Below are 24,988 nucleotides of genomic sequence, written 5' to 3'. Positions count from 1 at the left end.
ACAAATACAAAATGAGAAGCAAGGGTGCCTGGGCTCCGAGGTTGGGTTGGCCTGCAGTGGCCTCCTACAGTGGTCCAGAAGGCTCAGAGCCACAGCCCAGCCCTAGCGGCGAGGGCAAGGCTCCGCTCCCCAGCCCAGGGCTCCCCAGCCCAGTCCTGCAGGCTGCTGCCTGTGGCCGCCCACTCACTCCCATGATCATCAAGGCTCAGGCAATCAGCTGCAGCCCTCCCACTGCAGAGGGTGGAGGCAGCGGTGGAGGCTGGACAATTGGGGGAGGCACCCCTGAACCATCCTCAGTGCCCCAAGGCTGCCATCCCCACAGGTTCCAAGGCCCCATGCCATGACCCCAATCCCACCCCATCTGCTGTTGCGCTCAGATCTGGGTCAAAGACTGGGGCCGAAGGTCCAGGTCCAGGGAGAGAAGGAAGAGGCTCAGCAAAGGCCAGCAAAATGTGTCTGAGGGCAACAGCTCACTGGCCCCAATTATGAACTCAGGGGACAAGGAAATCACATGGACTCCCACCCCTACCCAGAGATTCTTGATACGACTCCCACCCCTACCCAGAGATTCTTGGTACGTTAGTCCCTGAAAACTGTCTTAAGGGTCACTCTGCAGGGGGCCGAGCCCTATTTGGCACCTGGCCTAAAACTAGGCAGGACTTCTGAGCATGACCCTGCCAATTATGAGAACCCTATTCCTGGCTACTGGGCGCTATAGCCACTGGCTCAGGTTAGGCCTCACCACGGCCCTGAGCCATTTACTATCATGGCCACTTATCCTGGGAGACGAGGTATGGAGGGACTCCTGGGTCACCCATGGCAGTCTGGGGCAGGGTGGGATCTCCAGCCTGAATCTTGCAGCCACAGCAGCCCTCCCCCTTCCCACCCTGCCTCCTAAAACCCAGTGAGCCTCCGGGGCCTCTGCCAGCCATCAGCACAACCCCCACTGCTGAAGAATCCATACATTGTGTGTGCAACAAGTATGCACAGAGCACCTACTGTGTGCCACGCTGGACGTGTGGGGTGCTGCAGGGACCACAGTGGGCAGAGTCCTGCCCTCACCAACGGCCTGGGGTGAGTGGGGGGAGGGAGTGTGCAGCAGGGTACCCAGAGCATGGGATTCCACATCAGAAAGAGCCTTCCCTGTGGCCTATGGCCAGCAGCATGGCTATTTCCTCCCCAAGAACACCAAAACAAACAGCATTATCATACGCAGGAAACACTGCAGCAACGACAAGAACAAGTACACAGAACATGAACATAAGAGAGTATTCTCTCAGGGCCATATACAGTGGCACAGTGGTAAGACAGTAGTTTGATCAGCATGAGAAGGTTCCATGTTCCTGTCCCACCTAAACACACCAGGTATGCATGTACTGATGATCGAGGGCTGGCTGAGGTTGGGGGCGGACCCTCATGTCTAGACCCTGTTAGGTGTTCTCTGCCCTGCCCCCAGTCTCTATTTCTGTCTCTCTCACTCATGGAAGAAGTAAATAAACTTTTTTTTTTTTTTTTTTGCAGAGATTTTCACTGTAGGGCGCGTGCGCTCGCCAGACAGACAGAGAGAGACATCGAGACAGAAAGCGAGAAATCCCCCCCCAGGGGGGATGGTCACGCCGCAATCCCTTCTCCTCCATTCTCCTCTCGGGATCTTGGGCACGCACGCACACGCGCCCGGCGTGAGTTTTAAGCCACCGGGTCCGGGACACGAACCGCGGTTGACTACGTGGGAGTCCAGCGACATAGCCATTACGCTAACTGCTGGTTCCCAGTAAATAAACTTTTAAAAGGGAAGGAGAGGGTGTTCCTTTGTATGGAATTATTGAATAATTGGATAGAGCTTTTATTATTTGGGGAAAAACACATGAACCCCTGTCTCTGGACTTGAAGGCCCTTCCATCACTCCAAAGTCCACCACGCACCATAGAATGTAAGACTAGACCCCAGGAAGGGCTGGGAGAGGAACAGAAAGGGGCCTCTAATCTTATTTAATAGGTTTTAGGGACCAAGTGTCACATGATGCCCCTTGTCCATCAGGTCTTTCTGGAGAGCCATGCTGGAGACCTTCATGTCCTGTATAAATCTTCCCCGGGCTGGACCTACTGACCACTGCAAGGTGGCAACTGGGCACGGGGCTGGGGCAGCTCATGGGTAGGTGGCATCACTGCTCCCAACCTCAGTGTCCTCCTAGAAGTGTCCACTGCCGTCCCTCACCTGTCTGCAGTGATGACAGCATGCAGCTGGTATGCAGTAAGCCATGCCTATTATTTGTCCTCCTGGAAGGGCCACATACTGCCGTCCCTCACCTGTCTGCAGTGATGACAGCATGCAGCTGGTATGCAGTAAGCCATGCCTATTATTATTAAGTTAATATTTGACAAGGGATCCCATGGGGCAGGAACAGCCCTCCTCTTCTCAGTTCCCCAGCCCTGACCCCTGTCAGCCCTTGGCATGTGGCCTCCTTAGGAGGTGGTGGCCACTGGAGAGGCCTAGGAGCCCAGGTACTAGGCCTCCCATAGAGGGCTGTGCATACCGTGGCTTGAGGATAGCACAGCACAGGAGGGAGCCTGATGATCTTCGGGAAGCGGACCCTAGAGGCCTGCCGTGCCAGCTGCCTCTCCTACATATTCCCAGGTAATCTCCACAACAGCCCCAGGGGCAGGTATCACCACTCCTATTTCAGGGAGGAAACTGAGGCCCAGAGAGGTCAGTGTGACTTGCCCAAAGGTAGTGATACATGAAAGGGACTCAAAACCAGCTCTCCAGAGCCTGCATGGTTTCTGCCACACCAAGCTGCTGTTTACCATGAATATCTTACAGGTATCCTCCCAGTCCAGCCCACCTTCAGCACCTTCCTCCTTCTCCTTTAGCAGTCCATCCCATCTCCCCCACCCCTACATCTGGGACAGGACCCCGGCCTGCATGACAATGCACAAACACCACCAAAGCGACCCATCTGTCCAGGCCTGCCCTCTGTCATGGTTTTAGGATTGCTGTCCTTTATTTTTTTTTATTTATTTTGTCTTATTATTATTTATTTATTTATTGGTATGTTTAATCCCAAAAGGAAACTTGCCAAACTGGCAGCTTTAGGAAAATATAATCTACCAGGTGGCATCCAATAGGAAGCCCTCGGCACCTGCGGACACCTCCAGGTGCCCTGTCCCTGGAGCCAAAAACTCCCCATCAGCCTCTCCCCGCTGATCCTTGTGCTGTACAAGCACCCACATCCACATTCACATCTGAATGCTCACCACCACTCAGGGCTCAGCCAGGATGTGCTCAGGATTTACTGAGCCATTCACCAACTTCCAGTGAGGAAAATCTAAAGCCATCTCCTGCTTCAGCACTATTGTCAACCTGCCACCCCACCATGGACTCGTTGCTTGACTATCTCCCCCAGCTCCAGGAAAGTAGGGGCTCAATTCTCCCCTGGACCCCTAGTCCCTAGAACAGCACCCTACACATAGCAGATGACCAGGATTTGTTATTGAGGCCAGGCAGGGGCACAGTAGTAATGCAGTTGGACCTTCATGGGAAAGCGCCTAAGTTTGCGTCCCAGGACCTCCTCCAGCATGTTGGGGAAACACGTGCAAATACCCATGATCTGGGCTGGCTGAGGCTGGAGTGAACTGTGGCATGAAGACCCTTGTCGGGGGTGCTTGCTATCACTCTCTCTCTCTCCCCCCCCCCCCTCCCTTCCCCTCTCCTGCTTCAGCACTATTGTCAACCTGCCACCCCACCATGGACTCGTTGCTTGACTATCTCCCCCAGCTCCAGGAAAGTAGGGGCTCAATTCTCCCCTGGACCCCTAGTCCCTAGAACAGCACCCTACACATAGCAGATGACCAGGATTTGTTATTGAGGCCAGGCAGGGGCACAGTAGTAATGCAGTTGGACCTTCATGGGAAAGCGCCTAAGTTTGCGTCCCAGGACCTCCTCCAGCATGTTGGGGAAACGCGTGCAAATACCCATGATCTGGGCTGGCTGAGGCTGGAGTGAACTGTGGCATGAAGACCCTTGTCGGGGGTGCTTGCTATCACTCTCTCTCTCCCCCCCCCCATCTCTGTCTCTATCTTTCTTTCATGGAAGAAATGAAAAGTATTTTAAATACTTTAAAAATAAGTGAATGAATAAGCAAACCCCCTCATCATTTACCATGGTGAAAAGTATAGCCAAGGGAGGAGCGAAAAGGTAGCCAAGGTCACAACGTTCTTGTGTAGGAGTCCAGATTCACCCCAAAGCAGTCTGATCTGAGTCCAAGTGCTCCACCTGCCACAGGCCACCCCTCTAAACACCACATACTCACGCACACACATGCACGTACACACTCACTGCCCCCAAACCGTAACCACATCATAAACCCTGATCAGCTCAGGGCTCAGCAGGGATTAGCTGTCTACAGAGGCCTGCAATGGACACTCCAGTGATGAGGTTGAAAAGAAGGCTGTGTGGGGAGGGCTCCCTGTGGGTTTGTCCACAGAGCTGGCATTTAATGAGCATTGGAGATGTGCCAGGCCACTGTCAAAGGCTTTTCTTCCAGAACACATTGAAGAGGAACCATTTCTACCCTCGCTTTGTACAGGAAGAGACTGGGCTCCTGCAACTTGCCCAAGACCTGCATGTTCCCTGCTGTCCCTGCCATTGCACTGTGCAGGTCAGAAGGCTGAACGCGGAGGATAGAACTCGGATTTTCTAGCATCTTATGAAACAGGGAAGGAGGGACTTTGTCCTGGTCACACAGGTCCTAAGGGACAAGCTTGGCCAAGACCACCTAGGTCAGAGGCAAAGACTTGGCCAGATACCAGAGAGCAAAGGGGAGAAGGGAGCCTTAATGGGAAGATCTGTGTAGGAGGGGAGCAGAGTTCAAGCCTCAGCTTCTCTGAGAATCCTGCAACATATAGATTTCCCCAGTATTCAAGACTTGGTCAGATCTGGCCCCAATGTGCCATCCCTGCTGCTTCCCACCCAGCGACCCCTTCTCTTTGGCCAGCTGGCCTCCTGGATATTCTCACTCCCACCTGTGTACCTTGGCCCTTCCTGGGCCTCCTGGAACTTTCTCCTTCTCTGAGCCCATGCAGCCAGCAAGCACCCCGTCCACTGGCCTCCTTACCTGGTCTAAGACCTGTCATGAGCCAGCAGACTATACTGAGCCCGCCAGGCCCTTGGGGGCTCAGGGAACCCTGCCCTCTAACTTCTCCGTGCCCACGTGCTTCAGCCAAATGCCCACCCCATCACCCCCTGGGCAAAGGAACTATCTGCATAAACAACTCGGGTACAGGGAGAAGCTAACTGACTAGAGGTACAAAAAGAGCCCCTGTAAGTTCAGAGGGAAGAGGCCCAGAGCAGGGAGAGACAGAGTAAGACAGAGAGAAAAGGAAAAAGACGTCATGGGGGTGGGAGGGGAAGGACAGAGACAGATGCCAAGATGGGGAGAGACAGAAACATGGGTGGAGGGCAGGAGCTTTGGACGGGAGCCTGGAAAGGGGGCAGGGTAGCACGTGCAGAATTAGTGGCCAAGATGGGAGGAGCCCAGGGCCTCTGGGAGAGCTCGTAGCTCCACACTGAGGGCTCCGTGACCCTGGGTTGTTAGTACCCTAGTTGCTCCAATGTTGAAGGGGCCATGCACACCACTCTTGGGTATAGCATGGCTCTTCCTAGGGTTGCTGGGAGCACGAGGTTTGGTGTATAGGCCTGGCTGCTACTGTAGGGGCTACATGGCTGCTGCTCGAGGAGGCCTTGACTACACAGATGAGCACAGTGCAATTAATGGCCATGTCAGGGTCCTATAAATAACTGTCACCACACCTTCCTTTAGTGAGCATCTGCTCAGCAGACCAGGCTAGGCTGTCTGCGCTGACAGCCCTGGGCCTTCTCTCCCAGCTGGCCCTTTCCACCGTCCAATCTGCACCCATCCCCACATGACCAGGGACAAACGGAGTACACAGTCCCACTCCGTGCACATCACCATCCCAGCCTCCCTCAGGCATGCTCCAGGAGGACTCTTGCGCAGTGGATCTTCAGGGGCCAGCAGGCCAGCTGTCCTTCGCCCCAGCCACCCCATCCCCAGGGCCCAGCCTGCCAACCTCTAATCCTAACTGTCATCTGACTCGAGCTCCACCCTAAATTGGCCTTGTCCAGCCAACCTTCTGAGGCCCAAAAATGGACATGGTCATTTATAGAGGGTCCAGCAAGCCAAACGCAATGGGAAGATGACCTCACGGCACCCACAGGCCTGAGCTACAGCATATCCTCGGCATCACAGACACTCTGGCGATGGCTGGGGAGCAAGCAGCAGTGCTGTGTACCAGCAGGCCCAGGTGACCTGTCTAACTGGCCCTCACAGCAGGGCCATAGCCTGCAGGATCTTACAAGAGCAAGCTCCATGTGGCCAGAGCACAGGCACCTGCCTGCGTCAGAACTCCCAACCAAGTCCCCAAATGCCTGTTAGTTCGTAACATTCATTGAGCACCTACTGGGGTCAGGGACATGCCTGAGGTACACACATATGGGTCTGCACTGCCCTTAGGGAGTGCCCAGACCAGCAGAGGAAGCAGATGGGTTCATGGGTAACAGCCTAGGACCTATGGAGGGACACCCAGGGGAACCAGCTCAATGACCCCCCCCCGAAAGAAGCTCCCGCGAGACACCAGAGGGCTGGTTGCAGATGCTCACTAAAGGAACAACACTATCACCCTCCGAGTCTCAATGAATGTTTGGGCTCAGGGGATATGGGAACACTGAAGGAGAAAGATTAGAAAACGAAAGAAGTGGGTCTTTCTACTCAAATACTACGCCTTCCATGGTAGCTCCTGCTGTCCTTAGAAAACAAATGTCCACTAAGGGAACAAGGAAATCGGAACTGCCCCATTACTCATTGATTTGACCCATGCAAGTTGGCTTCTGTGGCACGGCTCCTTGTAAGACACTAGGATTGGGTCCATTAGCAATGGGAGTTAGGCGTAGCACTAAACACCTCCGGAAGATGCCCAGGAAGCAGCAGGCTGTGCTGCAGACGCTGAGATGCAGGAAGGCAAATAGAGGCTGGTGTGGGTTGAGGCATAGGGCTTCCTGGGGGTGGAGGAAAGGAGAGGATGGAAGGAAGGCTACTTTCAGACTCTCAGCCAGAATGGCTGCCATGCCGCCTGGGCCTTTGATGGGGGAGGGTCCCTTGCCAGCGCCCAAGGGGCAGAAAGCAGCTGCAGCACTAAGCAGATCCGCTCTCATGAAGCCCAGGCTCCAGCAGGACCAGCTGCTGGCCAAGGCCAGCCTCCATGGCTGACCAGCTGTCAACCAACTGCCCATGGCCACAGGACAGGGACTGAAGAGGGAGGGGTGGCAGCTCAGTGGGTCAGTGATACATCACTTACAGGGAGGGGACGCAGCCAGTGCCTGCTGCCCTAGAACTACGTCAAAGATGCTGCAGCAGAAGAAAGGCATCCAGGGCAAAGGGGACACACGGAGAGCAGTGGGGAGTCAGAGGAATCTGGACCTCAGTGGAGTGGGGGCAGGGCACCGTCTGGCTCACTGTAAGCTTTCCATTCATCTCCCTCTGTCCCCTGGGAGCAGGAAGTAGGCTCAGGCGCAGGGCTGCCCTGCTCCAGGCACCTCCACGGATTACCCGGTCCTGTGGGAAGGCGGGGAAGCCAGGGTAGCTGCCACTGCACTGCCACTCCACCCTCCCAACTTAGGTGATTGAAGTCTTCCCAGCCCCCAGTCAGCTATTCCTGGGGCTCTAATCCACTCCTCCTCCCCTAGGGTGAGGAGTGCAGGAGCTGGGTCCGGCCAGCTCTGGAGCTTGGCTGAGGGCCGTTTGCTCCATGCACACCACCCACCTACTTAGCCAGGAACCACACGGATGATCGGTTAAGACACCAAGGGAGGAGCAGGGGAAGCTCTAGCCACCACCACCACCCCATCACGTGGCTGCATCCTTAGGGAGCCCGCAGGTCTCAGCTGCAAAAGTCATTGTTTATAAACAGCCACAAGGCCTAGTAGGAGAAGGCCAACCAGTCCCGGGTCCCCACCCGCCGCGAAGCACCGGGGGGCCACCCTGGCAAAAACACAGATTCTGCAATCTCAGATTTCGGAGCGGAGTCGACAGGGGGAAGTGGCGTCAGCAGCTGGCGTGATCCAATTCAATAAACTGGAGGTGGCTTGGGATCGAAAACTGACCGGGCGAAGACCCACCCTCCTACTCAATCCTTGCATTTCCTGCACAATCAGGGTATTCGGGGAAACCCCGGCTCTATCCCCCCCCCCGACCCCCAGCCCGGAGTCGCTCCCAGCGTGAAGGGGTCGGGTTTCCTGCGGCGCCCTCCACGCCTCGATTCCAGGCCAGCTCTCCAACCTGGCGGTGGACTCCCACAGCCTGTGTCGCCACCCCCTCCCCGCCGCCGGAAACGCGAAGCCGGGTATCAGGAGAGGGTGCTCCCGGAGGGGCGCGCAGCCCCCTGCTCCTGGCGGGCCGGGACGCAGATTCCAGGCCGCAGGCACCTCTTCGGAAAGGAAAGCCGATTCCTCCTCCGGCTGGCGGGGAACAGAGGTGGAGAGGCGGCGGGAAGAAGGGCGCCGCAGGCGCGGGCAACTGCGGACTGGAAAGCCGCCTCGGGAGTCCGAGGTATGATGGCCCTAGGGTCGGAGGGACAAGCTTCCTCCCTCTCCCAGCGCCAGCGACTGCCTGTGAAGGCCTGGAGAGCTGGGGGTCGCCACCTCGCCTCTCAGCCTCCCAGCCGCCTCCAGGGCGGTGTTAGCCTGGACCGCGCGCTGGGATTAGGGCCCGGAACGTGGGCCGCCGCTTCCCTGCAGACCAGCGGCGAAGGTACAAAGCGGCGGGACGACAGGGACGAGGGGCCAGCTGCGCTCTCTCCTGCCCCGGCCGGGGGTGGGGTGGCAGAGGACGCGAACCGAAGAGGGCGCTCGGAGCCCCGAGGGGCGCAGCCTGGGGACCCCCGACTGCCTAGGCAGCGGTCTTCCGGAGGTGACAGCGCCCGATCTCGGGTGAGGGGCGGGAATTAGGGGGACAGGTGGCCGGGACGGCGCGGCGGCGGGGGCTGAGGCTCGCTCATACCTTCTCCTGCGCGCGGGTGAGCTTCTTCTGCACGTTGCTGGCGATCTTCCCCGCCGTCACCCCCTTGCTGCCCATCTCAGCCATCGCGGCGTAGGCCTGGCCCGGCGGCGGCGGCGATGTTGCCCGCGAAGGCCCGGAACGCCGCGCTCCCAGCCCCCAGCCCTCGCCGCGCGTCCGGCCCCGGCTCCGGCTCCGGCTCCACGCCGCGCACTAGACAGCGGAGCAGACTGATGGAGGCGGAGCGTGCGCCCGGCGAGCTAGCTAGCAAGCGACGCGGGGACCGAGGGAGGGACAGACGGAGGCGGAGTAGGAGGGGCCGGGCCTTAGTCCGCGGTCAGCGCCCCCTGCCCGCCCCCTCCGGACCAGACAGGGCCTTTTAAAGGGCCACTCCCGGCGCCGGAACCGCACCGCCAGGAAGGAGGGAGTAGCGCGCGCGGGTGCCTCGGACTGCGGCGAGCCGGACTCTCTAGTCGCTCCGACTGTGCCACCGGGGGCGGGGACTAATACCGCCGTCCTGGGTTCTGCGCCACCACGAACCTGGCGCCTTGGTCCTTCTACCAAGCAGACACCTTTTGCAACCCAGGGAAAGATACCAGGTGAAGGAAAGAGGTGCTTGCGAAAATCCAGGACAAAGTGCGGTGGTTGGTGCGTGAAGTCGAGGAGCTCCGATAGCCGGGCAGGAACCCCCTTTCCTTCTCAGACTCACCTCTAGCCCAGTGCCCAACGCTCCGCCTTCTCCCGGTCTGTCGCCGTTGGGGTCTCCACCTGGATTCTCAGGACGCCTCCGGAACGGCTCCACAGTTTAGCCTTCGGCACCTTGTCCGAAGCCAGTTAGACGCTCTGTCTGCCAGTAATGATGATTACTGATAATGGTCATAACAGCAACCCGACCTTACTATGTGCAAAGTGTCGGGCAGATCTTGTTCATTCTCCAAGACAGCCCTATGAGGTGGGTACAATTATCACTTGCATTTTCCAAACAAGATACTAAGATCTCTCTCCACTCTACGTACACATACCCTGTGTGTCTTCTCCTATTCCGTGCAGAAAGGAAAGTGATTAATGATTATTCAGAGAAGAGATAAGGTCCATTGTTAACCGGCTTTATCAACAGACTAATGACACTTTTCTACATTAATAAGTATGTATTGATACCCGCCCCCAAAACATGTCACAGGGCTGTGAAGGCTGCCTAGCCTTGGAGATTTCTCAGGAACTGTGGGCTGAGTTGAAGAGAGACGTAAGTCCTGCTGAGGAGGCCTGGCCATGTCTAGTACCTGCCGGATCCCCACAGCAGTCAGAGGAGCAGACTGGGGACAGGAAAGACTCTCGAGACCAGCAGTTAGCGTAATGGCTATGTCGCTGGACTCCCACGTAGTCGACCGTGGTTCGCATCCCGGACCCGGTGGCTTAAAACTCACTCCGGGCACGTGTGCGTGCGTACCCAAGATCCCGAGAGGAGATTGGAGGAGAAGGGATTGCGGCGTGGCCCCCCCCCCCCCCCCCGGGGTGATTTCTTGCTTTCTATCTCTCTCTGTCTGTCCGGTGATCACCTGCGCCCTATAGGGAAAACCTCTCAAAAAAAAAAAAAAAAGGGGGGGGGGGAAGGACTCTCTTGTAGACCACACACCACGTGCCTTGTACAAAAGGGAAATTGAGGCTCAGAATAAAATGTTCAACCCAGGCTGCCCTGTCTTCCCCAGAAGGCACTCCTTCCTGCACTGCTTCTTGCTACTCCTGGTTGTTAATTCTCCGTTCATCCACCAGAAGGCCAGGATCTCAGTCAGTCCTTACTTCTGATCTTCATTAGTCTTATTCTGCAGGAAGATAGACTGAGCCTCAGCAGCTGTGTCACTGCTGAAAGTCACACAAATAGCAAATGGGCCCAGCTCTGCTGCACAGTCAGTAGCAAAATGAACTGCAGTGTTGGAAGGCATGAGGCTGACTTCAGGTTTGGATCCCCAGGTAGGCTTGAAAACATGCCAGGTGCATGCATATGTACCCAAAATATCCTGTCAAGGTGCCTCTCTCTCTTTGTCTCTCATGCGCACACGCTTACTATGAATTAAATAAATATACTCTAATTACTTCTCAGCCTTTGGACTAAGATCAAAAGTAAAATAAATAGACTTTAAGAAAAAAAAAAACACACACATTATGAGCAGAGGTCCAGCCCCAGGCCTTCCTGCACTAAAGCCCTCAAAAGCACTAAGCACTGCATGAATGGAAAGCATTTCATCAAAATTATTATTATAAGCTCATCTGCAGTTTGTGACTCACAAAAACAAAATCCAAACAGTCTGGGTTTACAGCAGTATTCTCCTGAAAGCTCAACATACTTTCCCCTTATGATGTCTTTCCTCCTGATTTTATGTTTTGCATTTCTCTAACCATTCTCTTAAAGCGATTTCTCCCACCATATCTCTGAGAGAACGAGCAGAAGTCACATCGTATTACAGTCAGCCCCCAAGGGACAGTGGCATATTCTGCCTCACTGGACTTTGGTGCTTCCAAATATCACTGGACAGAAAAAATGGAAACAACTGAAATATTCATCATCGAGATAGGGTCAGCTATGACAGCACAGCGACAGGAGGGGCCATTAGGGACATTCAAAACAACCATTACAGAGATTATGAGGCACTATGACAATAATGCTTACAGCTTAATTGTGAGTGAAGAGGATCCTTCGACCACATAAAAATGAATTAAATGCTTATGATCAAAGACTAGAAAGAACAATACACTAAGAAGTAGATGTATTAGGGTCAAGGCATTATGGCTGATTGTCCCCTTCAGTTCTTAAATATTCTATAAGATGATATATTGCCTTCATAAAAAGAACCATAGCTTTAGTTCTAAAGAAGTGATTCTTTATCCAGTCCCTATATTGGAAAGACTTCTCTAAACACAAAAGCCTTGGAGGATCGTTGCAATTTTTAAATGCTAGTTTTGAGGTACAGATGTTAAAATTTTTGAACTTCAAAAAGTGCCATTGGCATATAATATAGAAGTTTGGAAGGAAATGCTCCAGAAGTGTTAGTACATGTCCAAAGGGTAAGATGTAGACAATTTTCACTTTCGTCATTATGATTTTCTCTAGTATAATATATACTTTTTTCCCCACTATGTTAGCCTATTATTTTAATTATCAGGGAAGAAAAAGCTATTATTTCTGTTTTGGAAATAAGTTTGAGAATTAAAAATTCAATGGTAAGAAACGGGGGGAGATGTTTTTGAAAATAAGAGAGAACTCTTACATATTCATAAGAAAAACATGTAAATAGACAAATGGCACAAATGGACAATTTACACAATTGGATATTCATATAATCATAAATAAGTTTTAGGGGCCAGCAGGTAGTATGGTGGGTAGGGCACTGGATTCCTACATGGCAGACCACGGTTCGGGTCCCAGACCTGGCTTGGAAATCACACCAGGTATGTGTGCATGTGTGCCCAAAATCCCAAGAGGAGAATGGAGGTCAAAAGATTGCAGTGTGACTATCCCCTGAGGGGGTGACTTCTCACTTTCCCTCTCTCTGTCTCTGATAAGTGAATGTGCCCTATGGCAAAAATCTGAAAACAAATAAATAAATAGGTTCTAAAAGTTCAGTCTTACCAGAAAAAAATTGAAATGTTCATTAAATCAATGAGATGCCATTCCTGTTCCCACTTTTACCAAATTAGCAAGTTATTTTTTTAAGTACGTTAATTACCAACATCAGAAAGACAGAAGTCCTCACATGTAGCTTCTGAGTGTAAGTAGATACAAAATTTCTGAAAAGCAATCTTGCAATAAATAAAAATCACCAAAACATCCATATCCTTCAACACTGTAATACCAAGTCTAGGTGGTAATTCTAAATTTTAGCAGAACTTTAACCACAAGGTGTCTATCGCATTAATCACAATCATATGAAACTGAAACTATCCTAAGCATCACCACCTGAATGCTAAAGAATTAACCCAACGATAGTAAAGCCATACGTGAACTGTTTACCCAAATAATAATGCTCGTGAAGTTGTCTGTGATGGGGAAATACGATGTTGACAGGGTGGTGCAGGGTGTTTCACTGTGTTAGCAGAACAGTCCCTGCGGCTGTCCACAGAGTGACTGATAGCACTGGCAGAGCAATTCAGGATGGGGTTTTTTGAAGTTTGGATTTTTTTTTTCCCTCTGCCTCTTCCTTTTTTATTTTCCAAACTTGATGCGTGCTATATTTGTCATCAGAAAGAAATGCTATTAAAAATAATCGTTGAAGTGAGAAAATTGTTCTCTGTGACAATAGTTAGGAAACTGCAATGTGGCAGAATAGAAAGAGAAAGCACAGAAGCTAGAGAAGTTCTAGGTTCACAACCAAACTGAGCAGAAGATACAGGAATCCTCTTGTTCCCCCCTCCATGCATGCGCAGCCTCCCCACCACCAACATCCCCCTCGTGGGTGGTACGTGTGTTACAGTCGGTGAACCAGCGCTGACATCCTTATGCCCGAAGTCCATAGATTACAGTAAGGCCTATGCTAGATGTGCAGTCTATGGGTTTGTGCAGATACGTAATGGCACGTGGCCACCATTATAGTATCACACCGAATGATTTCACTGCCCTAGAAGACCTCCGTGCTCCCCCATTCCTCCTTTCCTCCACCCCCAACCCCTGGCAACCACTGATCTTTTCACTGTCTCCATGGTTTTGCTTTTTACAGAATGTCATAGAGTTGGAAACATATAGTGTGTAGCCCTTCAGATTGGCTCCAGATATACCACCTCTGTGTAATTTATTCACCTATTGAGGGACATCTTGGCTGCTTCCAACTTCGTGCAATTATGAAGAAAGCTGCTATAAATATCCATATACAGTTTTCACGTAGATTTAAGTATTCGACTCTTTGGGGTAAATAGCAAAGAGTACAATTGCTGGATTGCATGGTGACTGTGTGTTTGGTTTTATGAGGAACCGCCAAACTGTCCCAGAGTGGCTATACCGTTTTTATTCCCACCAGCATTGAATGAGTTTTCCTTTTGCTCCATTCACATTCTCACCAGACAAAACCATTCAGTGTTGTCAGTGTTCAGGGTGTTGACCATTCTTATGGGTATGTCATGATATCTCACTGATTAGGAAATGGCTTAAACTCGGAAGGACAAGGGCAAGTGAAGGGCAAGCCTCCTTTTCTTTTCTTTTCTTTTCTTTCTTTTTTTTTTTGAGAGGTTTTTGTTATGGGGCACATGCACTCGCCGGAAAGACAGAGACAGAGAGACAGAAAGCAAGAAATCGCGCCCCCCCCCCCGCGGGGGGACGCGCGAACCCAAACCACATGCGCAATCCCATTCTCCTCTCAGCATCTGGGGCAGGCCCGCTCATGGCCTGGTAAGCCGCCGGGTCCAGGACTTGAACTGCAGTAAACTACATGGGAGTCCAGCGACATAGCCATTATGCTAATTGCTGGTCCCAAGTTTCCTTTTCTTTGAAGAAGAGAAAAGTGCAAAGCATACTGCCGTATGTTTCCTTCTGTAATTCCAGAATTAAGTAAGAGGCTCTGAGCTAACAATGTATCACTAGCATCATTCTCGTATTTTACAAAGCCAGACTTTTTTGTTGATACTCTTTTGATAGTCATAATACTGCGTTTGATATAAGGAGGACCTTTCGCCATCCTTTTTAGTTTACTCAAAGGTACTTGGCGGGCAGGTCCTGTCCAGAGCTCACCTAGCTTGGGTTATCTCTGACGTCTGGAACAGACATACTTGTACCTCCCTGCTGGACTGCAGGCTTTACCTGTTACAGGATCAGGGAGAAAGTTATCTTGCTCTGGACCCAGAAGAATCTACAGAGAGATCCAATTATTTCAGGACAGTATAAGAGTGTTATGGTGTCCAAGAAGGGCCTCAAATTATTATATAATTTGACTCAAATTATCCTCGTTCCCTCTCTCATGTAAAATGCCACTAGTCTCCAGTTTCGTAATATTATGGAAGGCATACATAGTCCTGAAGTCAAATTAGCTTCTCCATTTAGTATTTTTCCGTCCTTGGGTATGTTAAGCTGTTAAAGGCTCACCTGTAATACGGGGGCAAGTTATTCGCTTTAGCTTACTGTGGAAAAATAACAATGTATAAAGCCCCTGGAATGTTAGAAGTGACTCTGTAAATGACAGTATTCTTGTCTTTTTGCCTCTTCTGTTTCTAGTAACAGGAAACACCTGAGCCTGGCTAATTTATAAGAATAGGACAAGGGTCCCAAAACCCAGGGCCCAATACCAGTGCCAGTCTGCCAGCTGTGCAGCAGAGGGGTGGGCAACTGGTGACCAGTGAGTGGGCGAGATGGTTTTGTTTGTGTTCGCAGCCTCTCTGCATTGCTCATTGCTGCCTGGGATCTACTTCCGGTCAGATCAGTGGCAATATTGGATTCTCATGGGAGCATAAATCCTATTGTGTGATTCATTGTATATTGCTATGTGGTCGTGGTGGAAATGGGATGCATTGTGGATGTGGTGCACTTGGGTCAACCTGGGACCAACCCCAGTACTCCCCCACTCCCCTTCATGGAGGAATGGTCTTCTGCAAGGCCAGTCCCTGCTGCCAAGAAGGCTGATGACTGCTGGAATAAAGGTTTATTCAGCTCATAGTTTGAAAGCTCAAGGTATAAGAGCCTATCTGATGAGGGTCTTCCTGCTAGTAGATACCATGGCAGAGGATGGGTGCTTGAGCAGAGCAGAAGTTCATAAGTCTGTGTCTACCTGTCTCTCTTCTGGTCTCATACCTTCTCCTTATAAACCCCCTAGGAGTCACTTATGGGGAGGCCTCATCTTAATGCCCCTAATCCTAATCTCTGCCAAAAACCCTAGCTTTTAATACCGTAGTCAGATTAAGTTTTCACCGTCTTAATCCCATCACAACCAAATACCAACATGCGAATTTTGGTGGGACATTTAAACCATGGTTATATAGTGGATGCAGGCACGTGAATTTGGCCTGTCTGCTAATTGTCCTACTTTCTTCTGGAACTCCTTCCTTGGTGAGTGAGATTTGATCCACCTTTGTCGTTTATGTGGATGGGCACCACAACCCAAGTACAGCCCCGAAGAGTCTTCCTTGGAAGTGATCTATGCTTGTAGGACCCAGAAGGTCCTCTTCTAGCAGAATTGCTATGTTGAGAGAATGAGGCTAGAGCTACCAGAAACCTGCTTGTCTATGCTGTGAAAGATCTACCTAGAAGTTGAGGTCAGGAAGAATAGAGAATTGTAGGTAAAGAGAGAGACTGAGTAAGAGAATTAATGACATGGCTCAAGAATTTGGTCACAGTCATGCCTGTATCCTGCCCACACCTATCTTCAACTACCCAGCTACATGAACCTATGTGTACTTTCCTTGCTAGAGACAATTTGAAGTCACTGGCAATCAAAAGGGTCATGACTAACAAACCATCGTCATCTTAATGTCTTTCTGAGAGGCAATACTAATGTTACAGGTATCTTCAAGTTAGTGTCTCCTAGGCTCCTCTACTGACTTATCTGTGTCAATATGGAGTGTCCAAATGGGGACAATTTTGAGTGACAGGGGACAAAGATAATTATATCTTGGTAGTCAGCATGAACCAGGACTATACTGGGCAAACTGGGACATGTGAGTACTCACATTAAGAGGCAGGAGCTAAGAAGGAAGTGGGGCAAAGGAAGTGGTACTGAACGCTGATATCTGTCTGTCCTCCTCCAGGCCTGTCCCAGCTTTCTATACAATGATCTGTGAAGAGATAGAAGAGTATCTCCCCAGACAACCTCTGAGGGGACCTCTCCTCAGCCTTCCAAATCTGCTGATGGTTAGGTCCAATTAACTAGGTGTGCAGGTGAGGTCTGTGGAGCAGGCCAGCTGCTTCCAGCCATGAGTAAACCAATTCTTTAATTTCACCACTAGTAAATGAAGTCTCCAAGAATAAAAAGCTTGGCGCGTTTCTCCTTTGTGGCTGTAAACCTTGGCTGAGCTCTGGTATATAGTATGGCTAAAAGGTAATGGATCAAGAACATGATCCATCCTAAAGCAGCAAACACACAGGTTTTAGGTCAGAACATCTGGTTCTGTGGGTATCAGCCGTCTGACCTTGGGCAACTCAATGCCTGCTCCTTCTAAGCAGAGCAATAAGAGCTGCCCCATGACCTACTGGTTAAGAGACCCAGCTCCTACATGGCTAACCACAGTTTGAATCCTGGACCTAGTGGCTTAAAAAACACACTGGTCAGGGCCGGCAGGTGGTGTGGTGGTTGAGGGCACTGGACTCCCACATGGCCAACAGCAGTTTGAGTCCTGGACCTGGCAGCTTGCTTTCCCTTTGTCTTACTTTCTCTCTCACTCTGTCCCTCTCTGGTCAAATTAAAATAAATAAATTGGGACCAGCAGTTGCCATAATGGCTATGTTGCTGGACTTCCATGTGGTCGACCGCAGTCTGAGTCCTGGACCCAGTGGCTTGAACTCACGCATGTGCATGCGTGCCCAAGATCCCGAGAGGAGAAGGGAGGAGAAGGGACTGCAGTGTGGTCATCCCCCTTGGGGGGTGATTTCTCCCTCTCTGTCTCTCTGTCTCTCTCTGTCTTTCTGGCAAGCACACACACCCTATAGCAAAAAACCTCTCTGAAATAAAAAAAAAGCAAAATAAAAGAATTATTTTTTAAAAAAAACTGGTCACCTGTGCATGCCCCAATTCATTTAGGATGGAGAAACAGTGGAGAAGGGATTGAAGCATGACCATGCCTTATTGGAGTATGCTTTCTCTCTGTATGTGTGTCTCTCCCTCTGTCTCTCTGCCACTTTCTAGCAAACACACACTCTGTGGCAAATGTTTTCTAAAACAGAATTAAGTAAAAAGAAAGGAGTAATACTACTCACCAGGGCAGGCTGTCATTGAGGATTAGACGGTCCCTGGCCTGGGACTAAGTAAATGTAGTTACAGTTATGATAGCCAGTCTCTTATTTAATCTGGTATGTGTCCTTCATTGCTGGTGAGACAGGCAGGCGGAACTTTTTGTAGGCCAGCTTTACAAATGGGTAAACAGGTGCAGAAAAGCAAACAGCCCTTTGCCCAGCACTCATTCTCACTAAGTCACCAGTTCCTAGAGAAATAAGATTCCAGTCTTTGGAAACGCGCATTGGAAATTTACTATTCCTAAAAACAGTGACTTACTAAAACAAAGTACAGAGACTAGATTGCACATATACGTTTTAAGCACTTCTAAGGTTTCATTTATTTATAAACCAAGCTATTATAACATGCTATGGGACTATTGAGAACAATGGCCAGTTTCTTAACACTAGTCTTCATTTACGGTACGTAGGTGCCCTTTACAGTGTATTTAAGGGTGTATAAAAGCCTTGCATCCTGAGATGCACTCTAAGTCTTTCTTAACTGATAAATGGGACTTCGAAATCTATAAAGCCTGTTCTTGGGACCAGCAGTTAGAGTAATGGCTATGTCGCTGAACTCCCATGTGGCCGACCGTGATTCAAGTCCTGGACCCGGTGGCTTAAACTCACGCTGGGTGCGTGTGCGTGCGTGCCCAAGATCCGGAGAGGAGAATGGAGGAGAAGGGATTACAGCGTGGCCATCCCCCTTAGGAAGTGATTTCTCACTTTCTATCTCTCTGTCTCTCTCTGTCTTTCTGGCAAGTGCACACACCCTTCAGCAAAAAGCCTCTCCAAAAAAAAAAAAAAAGCCTGTTCTTGCAAAAAAAATTTATGAAAGCGAAAAAGGAATAATCTCTTATAAGACTATTCATGATACATACATCTAACAACTTGTGTCTGAAATATATAAAAAATTGTTGTAACTCAATAAAAAGTCAAACAATCCATTAAAAAAAAAAGTCTCAATTGCAATTACATGTGTTGCTAAGACACTGTGCTCTGAAGTCTGGAACTACATAAGAGGCCCTGGTTCAATTCTCAATCCAATCTACAGCTCTGATGTGGTGGCATGCACCTGTAATTGCAGAGACTGAGGGAGGCTGTTGTAGGAGGATCACAAGCTCAAGACCGGCCTGGGCAATTGAGATGGTCTGAAAGAGCCAGGAATGGTGGTGTGTGCCTGTGATCCCAGGTGGAAAAGTCTTAGACTAGTGGTAACCTTAGAGGTCAACAGCAAGTACAGAAGGATTGTGACACGGTGAAACCCTATCTTAAAAATAAGACAGGAAAATTATTTGAAGAGACCCTTCACCAAAGAAAGATCATGTTCACTGACCGTGTTTAACTCGCTTTTTCCCTGCTGACTTACATTGCTTTTAAATGGCAATAAGCACATGAGAAGATGCTATACTTTATTAGTCTTTAGGGAAATACAAGTGAAAGTCACAATGAGCTAACACTACACACTCACAAAAATAGGCAAAATTTAAAAGACTGACAACACCAAACAGCAATGAGAATATGGAGCAACTGGAATGCTACCCAAAACCACTGTCCCTTGTACCAAATTCCTTTTTCTTTCCTTATGATAAATTTTTCTTTCTTATTTTTCTCCCACCTCTTTCTTTACCAGTTAATCATGTATTAGGTGACTTTAAAAAGCTCATATAAAAACACCTCATGGAATTAAAGTATCACTGTTTTCATGCAAAAAAATTTGAAATCTATGCATAATTTTGGTTTTTTTCCTTAAGTTTATTTCTTTATTTCCTCTATGAGCAAAAGAGACAGACAGAGGAACAGTATCCCCAACAGGGTCTAGACATGCCCAGCCTCAGCCAGCCCAGGAAGATGGCCATGCATGTGCCCAGCATACTCAGGGAGTGTCTTCAGGAGTCTTCAGAAGTGAACCCAGAGCCCTCCCTTGTGGGTCAGCCTCACAGAGCATCATGGTTTATCAGTGCACCACCAGTAGGCCCCCATAGGTTTATTCATAGTACACATTTCCAGGAGCTTTTTGGAAGACTCCTAGTATATCTGAAGTCTACCTGTGGACCCATCTACGTATTTATCCCAAGCTTCCCTGGGCTGTGTTTCCTGTTCCTCCTTGCCGAGAAAGGCCCAGACACAGTGGGGGTGTGGAAGGTATCCTTCCTAAGGACATGTATGCACACATTTAACTGACACAACTCTTCACCCCTCATTTCTTCACAAGCTGCATGCCAACTGTCCTCAGCCTTAATGTCACAGCTCAAGTGTCTCTTCCCCCAGGCAGGGTTAAGTGGCCTTCCTGTATATTCCCCAGAATCCTGTTTGCCTTGCTCACACACTCAGCCTTTTGCCTCCATTGAAAAGTTATTGTGTAGAAGTGGGAACGGTGCTCTGGGACCCGGTTCTCAACTCTGGCAGTTAGTGAGGTGCTGATCAGAGTGAGGAAGGAGAATACACTCATGGGGGTGGAGGGAAGAATCATCTTCTCCTCCTCGGGTGCTAAGTGGAGAAATGACAACCTCTGTACAGAATTTTGGTTGCTCTAGAGTAGATAGCAGGGGCTAGGGCTGGTTAGCTCTGTCTGCAGCACCTCTCTGAGCTGGGTGCAGAATGAGCACCCAGCAGGGTCCCAGAAGTGTCCACTCATCTGCTGTAAACTGGCTATGGGTGTTGTCCAGCTACACTTGGGAAAGGCACTCTGCATCCGAGGTGGGGTCTTAGCACTGGGCACACTGCCTCCATTCAAAGTCACCTGCCTGTCTGTCCCTTCACCTGTGTGATGCCCTTGTCACCTCCTCTCTCCTACTGCACTGACTACATTAGGTAAGGAGGGGACCTTTGGGTTTCATGTCACTGGCCATGTTTAACTCACTTTTTCCCTGCTGACCTGTATTGCTTCTAAAGCCATTCTACCTCCCCCACCTCATTACAGGGTTCTGGGAGCTGACAGAAGCACCAGGGACATGCCTGAGTGCTGTCCTCTGGGCAGACAGAGACACATATTCAGCAGAGCGCAGGTGGCCAGCATCACTCTCACGATGAAATCATGTTTCTCACATTTTACATTTTGCAGAAGAGAGCATAGAACATAATAGCCATTGTTGTTCATTCTAAGTAAACATCTGACAATGTCCAATTCAATGGGTCCTACCCCCCAAATTCAACAATGCTGCCTTAAAGGAAAAATGACAGAGTGTGCATACCCATCCATGATTCTGGCTGTGCTAAAAATACTCAACTTTCTTTACTCTTCTTTTTCAAGCTCTGGGCACCCCTGGCCCTGCTCCTGTTTTTTAGAAACCTCTGGCAGGACCAGCAGATGGCATAATAGTTACATTGCTAGACTCTCACATGGCCAACCGTGGTTCAAGTCAGGGACCTGGAGGCTTGAAATTCACACAGGGCAACTGTGCATGTGTGCTCAAAATCCAGAGAGAAGAATGGAGGAGAAGAGATTACAGCATGGCCATCCCTCCAGGGGGTGATTTCTCATTTTCTGTGTGTCTCCCTGGTGAGCGTACTATGGCACCCTATAGCAAAAATCTCTCAGAAGAAAGAAAGAGGAAGAAAAACAAGCTCTGGCTTTCCGTGTGTCTCCTCACCAACTCTCTACACATGCAGGTGTATTCCTTTCCACTTTTCTGCAGGTGGGGTCCACAGTGTCACCCCCACCACTGCATCACAGGCCTGCTGCAGGATGGGGGAGACACTATAGCCTTGTGACTTGGGCTTTTGTGTGCTCAGCGTTGATGGACATTTCAGGCAAGTAGCAGACATAGGCATCGTTCTGCTTCTCCCTTCATCCTGGGGTTGTGGCAGCCCTGTGAGGCTTTGGGCCTTCTAGCCAGACAGGACAAGCAGACGATTTTTCTGCCTTCTGCACAACTTCTGGAGGCAACTCCAGAAGGCAAGAGCTCCTTTGCTTTCAGATTCTCCTAAACCTAGTTGGAATTTCTGTTGTTCTCTGCTTGTCCCCAGAGATTGATCCTGGTGTCAGGATCAGGGCCCCTCTTCAGACCCAGAAGCATCTAAGTTTTTCTAACTTCCCCTGTGATTCACCACAATCCCTCCCTAAGAAAGATTTTCGGATCTGGCAGGAGAAAGTTTCAGTGCAGGCTAACTCATTAAGCACTGTCCTAATCTGCTGGCTTATCAACAGGTCCAGGCTTTCAAAGATCAAAAGCCAAGAATTTGACCCATTCCTTGAGGCAATGAAAGCAGAGAGCTCCTCTGCTAGAACAAGGAAGGTTAGCGGTAACAGGAAGTGTGGACAGGAGAAGCCTGGGTTAGCTCCGAAACCTACCCTGTATACAGCAGCTATATCTGCGTAGGTATATTTCATGTAAACCTGAGGGTAAAAGTGCTTACTGCTGTCTAGTAAGGCCCTGGCAGGGCTGCCTCTCAGTGTAGAAACAGTTCTGTCTTCCAGCCTATGAAATCTCCCAATCTCATTCCCTGAGCCCTGAGCAAGCCAGGAGGCTGGGGACAAACTACTTGCATAGATGATAATCAGTAACACAATAGACCACTGCCTGCTGCCAAAACGCATACAAGTAGGGGAGAAATCAAAACAAGGGCATACATTTTTAATTGGCTTTTTCTTCTTTTTAAGAATTCTTAATTTTATTTATCATTTATTACTATTCTTCAATTTGACCAGAGAGAGAGAGAGAAAGCAAGCTGTCTTGCTGACACTTCAGTTGGAGGAAAGCAAGTGCCTTATGTGGGGCCTATATCAGGCCTCCCGGCAGCAGCTGCAGCTGCCTGGGGTGGGGAGGCTCCTGCAGCCAACACTGTGACTCCTAAAAGGCTGGCCCTCCTACAGGCCATCTGCAGAGCTAAGGCATTCCCAAGCAGTGAGTGGGCTCTTGGCCCAGCAGCTTGCAAGCTATGAGGCAGCTGAGGGCTAGGCTCACCCTGCCCCAGGGTCCAGGTGGGGATGATGTGGCAGCCTGAGGAAGCCATGTCCCAGGGATTCTTGGAGGACTGGCTAGAGTTCTTAGTTCCCCCGGTACTCTGTGACACACTAGCCATAATGGCTGCATTGTGTCTACACTGCCCGTGTTACCTCTGCCCCAAGCCTGCCTCCCCATCTCTCACCTGCTTTGGACCCTGACCTCTCCCTCTAACCTATCCTCTCCCCTCCCCAGGGGAGAGTTTTCTGAAATGTCCAGCTGGCCATGCCACTCTCCTGCCCTTCACTGCCTCCCCAGAGATGTTGGGATACATTGCAATGTCTTAGGTCAGCACCCAGCATCCTTCCACACTCCATCCAGCTCCCACCTGCCTCTGCATCTTCCTCTCCCTGCAATTCCAGGCTCAACTCCAGCTCCAGCCCAACCTGCCAACCTTCACCTGCAGGCCCTGGCACAAGCTGTTCTTGCTTTCTTTGCCTCATTGGTTTCAGCTCATCTTTCCAGATCCAGTTCAAACTCCTGACATCCAGGAAGCCTCCCAGGTTCACCAGCTGGGCTGGCACCATGGCCATGAGAGCTCACAGAACCGATTCCTTTGTATGATCTGTCTCTCCTGAAGAGGAGGCACCTGCCTGACTCATCACTGTTCCCCAGTGCCCAACAGCGTCAGATGCATAATGAGCTCAAAAGTGCATCAGAAAACAACAGAGAAGGAGAGCAGGAGTGAGAGGGAGGAGGGTTGTGTACTGGCACCTTCGGCTGGATGGAACCCTCTGCTGACTTCATCAGTCACACTCGCGCACTGGTAGCAGGCCTCAATCCCACCGCCCCATGATTCTCCATCCCAGAAGGATACAATTCCATAACGTCTATTATCTTTTTTTTTCTGAAGATGTCTTTATGTTGTCATCGTTTTTTCTTTACTTTTCATTTTGAAATAATGGCAAATTTATAAGAAACTGCAAGGAAGTACAGAGAGTCCCAATATACCCTTCACCCAGTTTTCCCCAGTGGTGATATTTGGCATAATTCTAGTATGATATAGACACCAGGAATTTGACATGGGTAAAAACATATGTAAACCTCACTGTCATCTCATCAAATGTTTAGATTACCTCATCATAATCAAGGTACTGACCCACAAAGATCCTCCTGCTGCTACCCCTTGGTGGTCACCCCTCTCCTACCATCCTGGCGATCCCTCATCTGTTCTCCATTTCTATGGTTTTGTCATGTCAGGAATGTTACATGAATGGAATTGTAAAGGATACAGTGTTTGTTTGTTTGTGTGTTTGTGTGTTTGTTTGTTTCACTCAAATACGTGCCCTTGAGATCTATCCAAGCTGTTACATGTATCTGCAGTTTATTCCTGGGGACCTACAGTGGTACAGCAATAAAATGTGATTCTCTAGCAAGGCTGACCCACATGAGAAAGCTCTAGGTTTGTGTTCAGAAGCCTCCCTGAGTGCACCGAGCATGCTCATGCCCATGACATAGGGCTGGTCAATGCTGGGGGCAGATCAGGGCATTTGGATCCTGTTGGGGGTACACTTTCTCTCTCTCTCTCTCTCTCAATAAATAAACTCTTAAATAGTTCATTCTTTAGCATCACTGAGCAGTATTTAACAGTATGGCTGGGTAGATCAGTTTATTTAACAGTTCTCCTATTGGGAATACTTTTGTTGACTCTAGTTCTTGCCAATTACAAATAAAGTTGCTATAAACAATAGTGAGTACATCTTTGTGTGGACACAAGTTTTCATGTCTCTGGGAGAAATTCCCAGAAGGGCATTGTCTGGTAACATGATATGTATATGCTTAGTTTATTTATTTATTTATTTTAATTAATTAATTAATTTTACATTCATTCACTAAGCATCATAACAGCACACAAAACGTGATTTCCCATGCAGAATATACTGCATAGTGGCTTAATCATACATGTTATCATTGATAATTGTCCATTTCTAGTTTCATATATATATATACACACATATATATTCCCCCTACATTTTTTTTTTTGAGAGGTTTTCGCTATAGGGCACGTGCGCTCGCCAGACAGACAGAGAGAGACAGAGAGACAGAAAGCGAGAAATCATCCCCCAGGGGGAATGG

General features: G+C 49.8%; 1 protein-coding gene across 12 annotated transcripts in view; it reads right to left on the bottom strand.

The window, feature by feature from the left end:
* The window catches only part of BIN1 (bridging integrator 1), a 63,353-nt gene extending 54,084 nt beyond the window's left edge, over window positions 1-9,269 (bottom strand). For all 12 annotated transcript variants that reach the window (XM_006153699.3, XM_014589846.2, XM_006153701.3 and 9 more), the window contains exon 1: window positions 9,071-9,269. In XM_006153699.3, coding sequence (XP_006153761.1) covers window positions 9,071-9,154 — 84 coding nt within the window. In that variant the 5' untranslated portion in view covers window positions 9,155-9,269. The remainder of the gene's footprint in view (window positions 1-9,070) is intronic.
* Window positions 9,270-24,988: the final 15,719 nt, after the last annotated feature.

This window comes from Tupaia chinensis, unplaced genomic scaffold, assembly GCF_000334495.1.
Source record: "Tupaia chinensis unplaced genomic scaffold, TupChi_1.0 Scaffold000386_1, whole genome shotgun sequence".
NCBI lineage: Eukaryota > Metazoa > Chordata > Mammalia > Scandentia > Tupaiidae > Tupaia > Tupaia belangeri.
This window is presented reverse-complemented; position numbering and strand designations above follow the sequence as displayed.